General features: G+C 42.5%; 1 protein-coding gene across 3 annotated transcripts in view; it reads right to left on the reverse strand.

Annotated features, from left to right (window-relative positions):
- LOC101464762 (pleckstrin homology domain-containing family G member 1) overlaps nucleotides 1-12,262 on the reverse strand; it is a 60,549-nt gene that overhangs the window by 25,214 nt on the left and 23,073 nt on the right. The window contains exon 1 of one of the 3 annotated variants that reach the window (XM_014414604.3): nucleotides 8,027-8,466. The exons of the other annotated variants lie outside the window; for them this stretch is intronic. Coding sequence (XP_014270090.2) covers nucleotides 8,027-8,036 — 10 coding nt within the window. The 5' untranslated portion in view covers nucleotides 8,037-8,466. Of the gene's footprint in view, nucleotides 1-8,026; nucleotides 8,467-12,262 lie in introns of those variants that run through there. 3 annotated transcript variants of the gene reach the window in all.

A 12,262-nucleotide genomic window follows, 5' to 3' on the forward strand; every position in this document is an offset into this window, starting at 1 on the left:
CAACCTTCACAGATTTGCCCCCACTTGTATCCAAAGAAATGATTTGACTCACAAGGAGCTGACAGTAATTCCAATTCCAGATGAGAAAACATACACAACCACAGGAAACACAACCCTTTGAATTCTTATTTATTTGCATAGACGAGGATTTTATGTTTGTGTGAGTAGACATTTTTGCAAGAATACAAAAAGATTACCAGTATAATGCTGAAAGCACGCCACTTACAGTTATGAATGAAACCCCTATTTCCAAGGCAGACAAGTTTGTGTGTTTGCGTGTACCTACAGGAGTCTACTTGGCATCCAGCACATGCCAAACTGGCTCAAGACCTTGTGTTTGCGTTAAAGATATGATTACCAGCTCCCAAGGCCCCACAGTCAGGGCAGCTGAAGTGAAACCACAAATGCAGCGTATCAGACAGAAGCCTTCCAAGTTTCCAAGGTCTTGCTTCACAGAAAGGCTTTGATGGCAACAACCGAGAACAAATGTGATGAAGCAAAGGGAAGAACAACGTGCAAGAGCCTTATAACAGCTCTGTGGGGGTTTGACACCATCAAAGCTAGAAGCACCAGTGAACCGGCAGCTGCCATGTTGTGGCAACAATGATATCCAGCGCCGTTCAGGACAGCGTAGCTCGCTTGCTGCCAGTAGCACCTACTCACCCCTAAGCCCATCTCACTTCAAAGGCTCAGAGATCACAGGTTCAGGTTCAAAAACATGAAACGTGAACCTGAGAACAAGCTCAAAGAATCCTGGTAAAAACCCGCTCTCTCACCTTTCACACAGGTACCTCGGACGCTTTTAGTTACAGCGACAGCTTTTTTTCCCCCCTTTGGTGGCTGCACACTAGTCAGACTGGTCCCGTGATAAGAAGATCACACTGGAGCAGCTTTTATAACATCAATACTGAACCTGTATGTAACTTTACTGGATCAAGGTTCAGATTTTTTGGACACATTTTCCATTTGCAAGATAAATGTCTGTACGCACTTCTGAAAGCCATCCAGTTCTGTGGGGACTTTTAGCTCTAAAATTTAGAGCTAAAAGTCAGTTTCATTTAGCAAGAATTAGATAACACACACTCTACAAGAAATACATTGGGCATGGATGGAAATAAAAGAGATAGCCTAGCTATGAGCCGCTTCAAAATATATCATCCGTCATCTCTTTATAATGATCTCTAATTGGGAGCAAATTAATGTTTCTGCCTTTCAGATTTTCAAACACACATCAAATGGGAAGTGTGATCATCTGTCACCGAAAGTTTCAGACGTCCAACATTGTGTACAGACCTTACCCCCCATACAGGTCTGAAGGAATCTTTCAGTTCCTTGAAAGGAAAAAAAAAGAAAAATTCCTGGGACTGAAAGTTCGTCAGAATTTACCTGGAAATGCAACTGAATAAGCACATTTGCTTACAGAGTCCTGTGAAGCTGTAGGGACTGCAAGGTCTGCTGATAATGTCTCATAATGCTTGCGACACACCTTTCCCGTGACACGTTTATCTGATCCTTTATTAACAGATACAAACAAGAGCTTTAAGTCAGAAAAATCACTTAAGCCGTGCGATATTATCAGCCATATGTTTCCTCACGCTGTCAAGCCAGTTTTCTAAATCCACCTCTCAAAAAAACCCAACAATGAGATCTAATGAGCTCCATCATATCTTTCTCTACTTTTAATTTTGCTCCGCTAGTGTGCCAAGAAAAACAGGAAGGATCTGGAGCGCCCAAAAACTGAAGGAGCATGAAACTGCACTTCCCTCAGACAAGTTTGGAACAGATTCCCTGTGCATGTGTGTCCATGCAAATTTCTGCAGTGCCAAACCTGACTCCCCCCCCCTAACGAAAACATCAGATAGTAGAAAAAGAATTTGCTGGGCAAAAACAATTCACAGAAAAACCAAAGGGCCTTGGCTTTTTTATAAACAGCGCCCTGCTTTCAAGTTACCATACACAATGGCCAAAGGGTTGTATAACACATCTCGCCATTAATAGGTAACAGACAGTTTTCTTTGCACTTTGACAAATCTGTGATACATCGTTTCTTATCACAGCTGCTAATGTATGTGTATCTATAATGTGTGTGCATGTTTCACACAAAATGCATTAGGTTTATCACTCCAAAGATAAGACTAACTAAGCTCATAACTTAATGGTCCTTACACCAGCCATTGCAGCTAGATATGGTCAGGCAGTGTGCGCACACGTGCAACCTACACCCATACACACAGACGCACGCTCATGCGCAAACATACAAAGAGAGCAAATACAGAGAAGCCAAGCTTGGAGTGAAACCCAAACATCACAGAGAAGATTGCCCCATCGTGTGTTTGCCCAACCCCTCCTTACCACCTCCCAGCTTCATGTTTGGGGCACACCCTGTCCGTTTCCTGGGTGAAATGACACACACACACACACACACACACACACACACACACACACACACACACACACACACACACACACACACACATATGATGGCCAGTCTTTAGTTACCTCCTGTCCAGATTATGTTCAACTTGATCCTTGTAAATGATCTCTAATTATGGTCCTAAGCATGCAGGTTGGGACTGTGTCTCCTCTGTGTGTGTGTCAAATGTCTGTGCATATGAGGATTAGGCTAGTGTGTGAGGGCCAAGTTTCCTGCCAGAGCAGAGGGAGAGAGAGTCAGTGAGTGCCGGAGCAACCTGGCTTCAATCTCTGGCTTTCATTTAAACTTTGTAAAGCACCCTGGCACAAGAAGCTGAGGGGTGCTTTACAATTCAGCTATTCTTAATATGTTGACCATCACACCCATCTGTAAGGCAGACAGCAACAACTAAAAGGAAGCAGACCGAAAACTGTGCAGACACAGTAAAAAGAAACAGTGGTAAAAAACAATGAGTCGCATTTTGTGTTTTACTGTTTAAAGAATGCAATGGTGGTATTATAAAATGATTAAAAACAATCCCGTTCATCTGGATTTTATTTACATTTTTTTCTTCACATGCAATTTAGTGGTGAATGAGCCCCATATAAACTATTAAACTTATCAGAAATTACTGACCATGAAAATAGTTTTTCATGGTCAATCTCCACCTCAACCCTGCAGAAACTTGGGAAATGGACCATCTCAGTCTCTCCGTTTCTTTTCAGTTTCTGCAGGACAGAATGAACTGAATTTGACATAATATGTCTGCGTGTAGCAGCGCATGCAAAAAGCAGCTTATGTTATGGATAAGTATGACTCTGTGAGACCAAAACAATGACAACAATGGAGAGGGAACCAAGTCAGTAACTTGGAAGTCAGAAGCGAAACAAAGAAGAGCCTTTCTTAATCGGTTCTGCTCTTGAAGATCAGGTAAACTTCACTAACTCATTGTTTCATAGAACATAAAATCTACTTTTACATATCTGTTAAATATTTTATGGCAAGCAACCATATAACTAACTAAACAGTCTCAATAATTATTTTTAACAAGCAATACTGAGGAAGATGTAAATCTGGATAGCATAACTGCCTGTTGTCTACTTTGTAAAATGCACTGAAGTGGTCAAAAACACTTTACTCCAAAGTATAAAGGAGTCAACACCACTTCTCCTCATTAACGTGCATTAAGACCATTTAAAATCCAAATTTGTGGAATCAATCACATTCACAAGACTGCCACTAGCACACATCAAAACACAGAGTGTATTCACATGCTCATGACAACCCGCCACAGCGCCAGTTTTGCTCCATTTACAAAGTTAGCCAGACAAGCCTCACTACCAGTCCAGCTAGGTTTAATGACTCATGCGGCACTCAACTTCAGTAACACACTTTATGGTCACCTGAAGTGTTCTTTGTTCTGGAGAGGTCAGTAAACAGCTGTTAGCAACCTTCTCTCTTTATGGCCCTCAGGATCCTTACAAGTAGCTCAGCAGGCACAAACAGCTATGTGAGTGCTTTGTAAAGGACATGTGAACCTCCAAGGGGTAAACAAGTTGAAAGTATTATGTCATCTTCAGATTCTGGAGTGAAAAACAATTCACATTGTTTATTTTAAGTTAAGTGGTATCCCTAATCACTGGGTTTGTACACGAGTAGTTAACTGAGCGCAGCAGTTTGGGGATTCCAGAAACAAAGCCGCCATGCTACTTCCAGGGAGGATCCCTCAGCAATAAAACACAGGCATGTGAATACGAAAGAGGGGATTTTTTTTTTTTTAAACAAAAAACTGGACATATGGAAAATACCCACTTGGTATGGCTAGCTTGGTTTGGTGTGAGTTAAAGCAATCTTACAGAGTGAGAGGGGGACTCACGTAGGAGGGGAAACAAAGTGCCAAACAAAAAAAAAAAAAAAAAAAAAAAAAGGCAGGTATGCTGTGAATTAGGCCACATGTGCACAAAGATCTGTTTATGCACACACACAGATGTTCACAAATTTATTTCTGCATGCAAGTCCGCAGCAATATTTCAACAAATGAGACCCTTATGGGAATGCAGAGGCAGAAAGTACAAACGGACTTCTTTAGAAAATGAACTAAACTTCTGAAAAGTCAAAAATAAATTCACCAAAAACAGAATACGGTTTTGAAAACAAATTAAGGTTTGTAGTAGCTTTGTAGCATTCATCCCTTTCCTCTTTCCTGACAAAAAGTATCCCGATCAAACCACCTTCCTTAGAGCCAACTTGAGCCAAAACTCATTACAAGCAAAGACAGCCACTTCACAACCCTCAAGAAAATGCTCCAAGCCACCTGCTTTATGAGGATGATTCAAAGGTTAAAGATTAACACAGATAAAAAGGCATCAACATGGTCATTTGCAGCATGACAGCATGGAGAGACTGGGCATATCAATAAGCTCAGGCTGCATCCCCCTCCCAACCCTCTGAATCATTCCTGCTTCCATTTGTTTGCTCACTCCTTTCCCCCCCAATTTAGGTCATTTTCACCAAATTCTCACAACTATCCTACCCCTCTCCTAATTCCGGCCCTTTTCTTTCTCCCTTCCTGTCATTCTTCTCTTCCCTCCTTCTATTATGCATTGAAGCTTTGAATGTGTTTGGCAGCTCATAAAATAAGTCGGCCAAGTTCGCTGTGTTTAAATATGAGCTGCACATTACATTCCTACAGGCTCAAACCATGCTTCTGCAAGTATATACTTTACTATGTAAAAATACACATTGACCAGCATGCATATAGCACATGGCTGCAGACCACCGGGGCTCATATTTGCTTTTGGAGCGCATGTGTTCATAACACTTGCCTTTCACGCTCAGAGCACTTATACTCCGATAAATGCAGCTTTCCTCTTGTATAGCCAAGACTATATTCCAACCATCGTACTGTTGGAGCTGTGGGAGGGTTTAAAATGAATCTGTACAAGTTCACCAGAAAAATATTTACCTGTAAAGAACCAGAATTTGAAGACAGGAGTGAGCGCACCAGACATGACTTGACCACACACTTTGCACATCTCAAAAAGCCTTCAATCAAAGCTGTTTGTTCGTGTGTGTTCTTGTTTATTCTTCACCAAGCCTACCAGATGGCAAATGAGTTCAATGCCATGCAGTCTGTTGCTGACGTTGCATTTTTCTGGTATCCAAGGACTTTAAAAACGTAACTAAATCCAGGATATGCTATGATGAGTGACGAGAATGTAAAAGGCAAGATGGAAGTAAAGCAGCCCAGTGGTCTTCACTTTGGCAGCATCTTTGTAAAGTCGTCAAGCAATCAGACTTGTGCGACTGCAACAGAGTGAGAAACGAGGAGGAGAGATCCCAGAGGAATGAAAGTAGGAAGAAAAGATGAGAAGAGAGGCCAAAGGTCGAAAAACACCCACTCCACTGCTTTTTCTCTTTTCCATTTCCCACTCTCGCTCCCATGTTGAATCCTGCCTTTTGTGGCACTTTAACCAACACATTTTATCTCCATTTTAAAACCAATCTACCAAATTCTTTCATCTTTTTTACAGGCTATGGAGAGGTTCCCGATCTTCCGCTGCGTCCACTTAAGGTCAACCTCTGTTTCTGATAGAGACGTAGACTTGATTTCAACTGACACTAAGGACCTTAAAGTGTCAGCCTGGATTTCACACCGCAGTCAAACAAATGTAGAGAGCAGAGGAAGAAAAGGGGTGGGGGATTGCAGAGGTGGGAGAGACAGAGTGAGGCGAAAGATGGGATTTGAGACATGGGGTGGGGTTTCCACTGAACAGCTTCCCAATGGACCAACAATGACCAGGACATGTGTTATAATGCAGACACTTTGGAGGATTGATGGAGGAAAATGAAGCCTTCTTTCTTCAATGTGTTTCTGTGCACATCCGCCAGCCAGATTTAAAACATCACTTTGCACGTTATCGCTGGTAAAGCCTGAAGCTTGAACTCGATCTGTGACTCGGCAGACCCCTGGGGTTTCATGGCCTCACGAAAATGGTTAAAGTCAAAGTCAACACACACAGCTGGCAGGATAATTACAAACAAATGCCTTCTTCTTTCACGTAATTACATAAAACCCTTTAAATGATTAAAACAGCCACCACACATAGGTTCATTTACACACATTATGTACACAGATTAACACATTGTATCTCCATGTTTACAAGATGCGAGTTAAAAGCCGAGACTCTCTGTTACCGACACTGCGGACTTGAGGAATGTGCAGTGTGCTTTTAGTTGACGGCACCGGTGTTTAGCTGTGGGAAAAGCATTCACCAACAACCCATCCCTATTTTCAGACACTCAGTGTCGCACCCACTCCTGGGACACTCACGCGACCCTTTGCCGCACACGCCCTTCAACTCCCTATGAGAGTGACACACTAGCCTCATTCTCTGACCTAGCTGGATTTCAGCCTGCTTTCTGCAAAGATTCATCAGTTCTCAATCTCTTTCTACATGAACCGTGAGATCTCATTTGTTTAAATTGCCCCGAACCTCCACCCGTCCAGCCGCTGTGTGCCTCTAGCGCCTTGTGCCAAGTGCTCATGATTGGATGGGGGCAGATGTCTGACCAGATGACTGGACAAGCAGGGTGCAAGGAGGACGACGGAGGGGTCCATTGTCTCCTGCACCTCTAAACCAAAGAGTTTGCTCTAAACAGTAATTATTCCCCCTCCTCTTCCTTTTGCCCATTTGTAGCCTCACCCCCAACTGCTGTCTTCAAGGCTCTAATTTGGGTCACAGGCTGTAGAATGGCATCTCAACACTCAGTCCAACCTACACCCGGGGTCAGAGGACACTGAGACATGTGTTGGCTTTCAGAGACATGAGGATATACAAGCAAAGTAGAAAATGATTTAAAAGGTAGTTTACATGTGGATTTGAACTGATGCTTTGAATGTAGCTACCGGTGAAAATCTACTTTGTTAAATAAACACACAAAGTTTTGTAATGTTCTGCAGCAGCAGATCTCTATTTGTAATTGCCAACAAGTAAATACAATTTCTAACCACTGTAAAAGAACACCAAAGGCTGTGTGTGTGTGTGCGCACCATCACCTCAGCATCACAAGAAGTTTAACTCAACACGTCTGCGAGAAAACAAACATGCTTCACTCAAAGCCAGAGGTGAGGACAACAAGCAGAAGACGGCGTTAACTGAACAGCGCTGACAAGAGACCAACGCTCCAAATACACTTCACGCAGCGCTGTCAGCTGTGGACAAATATTACACACACCCAGCAAAAGACCCAAGAGCATAAACAAGCAAGCCTTCAGAGGCCAGTAAGCATACCTTGTAATCATATCTCGCTGTCTGATGTTTGACCAGTTGCCACTTGAAAAGGGCTGCTGTTATACTTTTTGAGTTTGCTGACCAAACAAATGTTCACCACAGATTTCATTTCACCAAATGGAAACATAACCCAGATATTCTTCAACAAGAACGTGGTTTTAATTCCCGTCAAGAGATGTGCAGATGTGAAAATCCCATGCAAAATCCAGTCCCATCACTTCATAAATAAAATAATAAAATAGATAAACTCTTGGGAAATGTGTTTAAGTTGACTTAGAATAGATTAGACATGAATAATAAAAAAAGAGCTGCTGCTTACCAGTAGGCATTTTGATTTAGCGCTCCCTTTAACAAAATGCAAGTGAATGAGTTGACAAATGGGTTCAGAAATGAAAGAAGGATTTCCAACAAGAGTCACATATTCAGATTATTCCAACAGTATTCCCAGCACAGTCTGGATTTTTTTTTTTAATCTCCTAGTTTTCCAAATTTTTCCCAGTCATTGTGAATCTTTTTCCAGGGATCCAACATGCAGTCCGCTCCACTAAAACACACAGAGGTACAAACACTGAGGTTGGATTTTCTCCTGAACACACTCCTCAGGCTGATGTTCTTTCTTTTCTTTCTTTTAGTTCAGCTGGCCGAGGATCTCTGCCTGCCCTTCTGAATGCCTCTCTCCCTCCCTCTATTCTGTGGCAATGCATCTATTTTGTTCATGTGTGTGTCTATAAGAGTTCATGTGTGTGCCTGCATATGAGAGAGTCTGTGTGTGTGTGTCGGAGTGAATGGCCTCTGCTCTCCTGCTCCCTCCCCGCTGGGTATTCCCCTCCCCCTGACTCCTCCTCTCCCTTGCTTTCTCTCTCCTGCAGCAAATTATAAGGAGCTGGGAGTTCCACATTAAGTGCCTCCTCTCCCCTTTTCCTTCTTTTATCTTTTCCCCTACTTTATTTCTCCCCGTTCTTTTACAGTTGTACTGCAAAATAAAACTTTTAGCATGGTCCGCAATGCATTGTAGGCCAGGCGGCACCCTTTTTGTGTGTGTGCGCGCGTGTCCATCACGCTCAGCGGGCAGCTGAACTGCTGTTGTTAGTGCACAGCTCCACAGATCACACTCATATACGCACGTTACAAGGAGGGGGGAGGGGGTTACGACTGATCAATAGGCTGCGAGCCGGCTCAGACAAAAGCTCCTCGTCCACCGCACGGCTCATTGTGCCCAGATTAGAGAAAGGCTGGAGGGAACGAGAACACAAAATCTCAGAAGAGGAAGGATGTGGACAGTGGATGCCATGTTAAACTTGATTTTATACTTTTCCACTCTATCATGTCGTCTGCGGGCTGTGAAGCAGTCTAAAGTTTCTAAAAAGTTTCTAAAACTTTAAGATCGTTAGGATGAATATGTTTTGGGTATAACAGAAAGCCTTCATATCAAACTGCAGGTGTGTAGTAGTTAGTAGGTGGGAGGGTCTTCTTAAAAAAATAAAATAAAATCTTTTGGATCTTAGACTTTTTTTGGACTGAGTAATGATTAGGGGCTAAAGCAAATGATATCATTAATTTTAATCATTCACATTAAGTCTCCTCAACTGTATAGCATTGTCATTTTTAATGGCTGGAATATCCTTTTAATGTTGCTTTAACACAATGGCTGAAAAAGGATGTTTTTAATAAAAATCTATTTCAAAATGCTGGAATATTTGGTTAAGGATAAAAGCTGGAGTTGTGTTTCTGTGGACATACACAAATGTTTTTGTGAAGTGAAAATAACCCCCTTCCTTCCAGGAACTTAAACATTTATCATTCTCTCATCTAATTTAGAGGGACACTCCAAGAAACACACGTGAAAAATTGAGAGTAAATCCTGCTTCAGACTATTAAAACCTCATTAATCATTAGATGACAAGTGTTGAGGCTTAATACACAGCCGTATCTAAAAGGAACATAGTGTTAGTTTAGGCACACCACCAAGTCAGAGTCGGCTGCAAACTGAGAATCGGTTGATCTCCTTACTTATGGCTCTGTCGATATCCTTGTACACATCCAGTTGGTTAATCTCCAACAGCCTGCTCCATCCAGCGCACAGTTGGTGCACGACTGTGAACTGCTTTGCCGTTTCTGTCAGGGCTTCAAGCTGTTTTCCACATGGACACAATAGTTTCAGTTTGTTTGGTTAGCTTTTTCTCCCGTTTTCCTGCCTTACATTTTTGTAGCTTTCTCTCCTGCAACATTGTGACCACTTTCTCCACCTCGTCTGAACGGGAACATGTTTTCTTATGTGGGTAAGGAAATTGGGTTCAGCAGTATTCAGATAGTAGGTATTGTACACAGACTGCAAAGCCTGTTCGTTTGGAATGATTCTGATTTGTTAACATAGGCATGTTAAGAAGAGCTAAACAGGCTGCCGCACATGTTTCGTAAGTCTGACAATAATTTACAAACTTTGGTTTTTTTGCTCTGTGTAAGAATGTTTCCATACACATTTGTGTTAGAGGTTGTGACCAGCAGATTTAATGTCTTATGGGAACTGATTTGTTTTCCCCATCATCTACTTTTAAAAGATCTTTAATCTTAAATTTAATAAAGGCTTTGCATAACAAACAACTTTTTAAAAGCAGAATTTAGTCCTTTTTCTTGCCTCCTTAGGATCCCACAGATTCATCATGCAACTCTTGTGGATGTCACAACACTTAGCTTGGGAAGTTCACAGGACGCTTATAAATCAGGACATGCCGTGTGTCCCATCAGGATGGCACACGTGAGACAATGGACCATCAGTTTCACACACTAAAGCAAATATGTTGCCTATTTGTTGTCCCTCTTAAATGATAAGGACTGGTCCAAGCAGCATGGGGTCCTGCTAACGGCCAACCTCATCTCGTCACAAATACTAGAATAGAGACCCCCTTGGACTTTTCTCTCTCTCTGCTTCTCATTCTCACACGCAAACACAAACACACAAGGGCCAGACCTAAAGAAGCACGACCCCTCTCTCTAATGACTTGAGGGATCGTTGACCCACGAAGCCCCTGAAGCTCCACTCTAAATCCAAAACTATCCACCTGCCACTCCCCCTCTCTGCTACCTTTCACCCCTCACACACACAGTCCATGACGAGCACTTCCAGCTTGGCAAACATGCAGCAGGAACTTCGAAACTCCTCAGTTCAGCTAAGCACGACTTGCTGATGACAGAAACCTACAGCCGCATTGTTCCTTATCTGATGCCCCCCTTTATGCTCCTCCCTTGCGCAATGTTAACTAAAAAAATAACAGTATAACTTTTATAATAAGTGTGATTATCACTGGAATGTAGACATCGCTTTTAAGAGGAGATGTAAGTATTAAAGTTTTTGGGGTTGCCAAGATAATTCGAGCCATTGTGCTGTAGTGGTCACTATGGCAACCTCGAGGTATCCATCTCCATGGTTGAGCGGCATGTGGAAAGACAGTGAGAGAGCAAGAAAGGGGGAGGAAACGAGGGAAGAAAATGCTTATTGTCAATAAACCGTTCCATTCCTCATAACACTTGGGCAGTGCAAACACTGGAGGAGGGCACAAGGTTCGTACACACTCTTATCAGCTTTTACTGCCACACACACACACATACACACAAAATCATAACAGCACTGTAAACTCATGACTTAAAAGACCGGAGGCACTTGAAAATGTTTTACTGTGTGAGTGTGTAATCAGAAATTTAAAAAAAGCAAAAATTCCAAAACCTCTTTTGCATGTCCTGGAGGGAGGAGGAAGGACTGCAGGCGGAGAGAGGCGGACAACTAATTTGATGGCTGTTATTTCAGTGGGCAGTGGGTGACTGAATTTGTGCTTGCATGTGTGTGAAACCAGGTCCAATCTCCAACTCTGATAGCCTGACAGCTTCTTCATTTTCTCAGCTGTTCACATTTTAAAGTCGGGGAGGGGGGGGGGGGGGGGGGGGGGGGGGGAATGTTTCTGTGGTAACGAGGAAATGTAAAGTGAGAATACAGCGGGAAACAGATTCAGAGGACGGGAACGACCGTGATTAATGACAGGAGTTAGTGGGTGGAGAGGTCATTCATATACAGTTTCCCCCTCCCTGTGTGACCCTGTCTGTCTTTGTCATTACTGAGATGGATCATCAGCAGACACATATACACAGTCTTTTCTTCCACTCACAGACTCTGTCATAAACACTTAAAGCCTTTGTTCTTGCCGCCAGAGCTATTCATTAACCCTTTAAAAAGACAGCGTTGTCCCTTTTCACCCGAAAGGATGAAAAAAAAAAAATCTTCTGTCTCTCATCATCTATTTTGTATCCAACATATCTTCGAAATTAATATCCAACAGAAGCAGCATCACTATCACTTAAAACACGTCTTCATAGGAGACCTTTGTCATCACAGTTCGAATAACAAACCATGTGGTCAAAGTAAGGGAAACATCATTTCCATGGATTGAAAAATGTTTACTCACAGCTGGAAATAAAGGAAATGGGCAACGTGTGTCCAAAAGTTGGTTGAGCTCTCCTGACTTCCCTTTGCTGTTCGGGGGCTTTGTCACATGAATGTAAACAA

The sequence above is a fragment of the Maylandia zebra genome, linkage group LG15, assembly GCF_041146795.1.
Source record: "Maylandia zebra isolate NMK-2024a linkage group LG15, Mzebra_GT3a, whole genome shotgun sequence".
Lineage (NCBI taxonomy): Eukaryota > Metazoa > Chordata > Actinopteri > Cichliformes > Cichlidae > Maylandia > Maylandia zebra.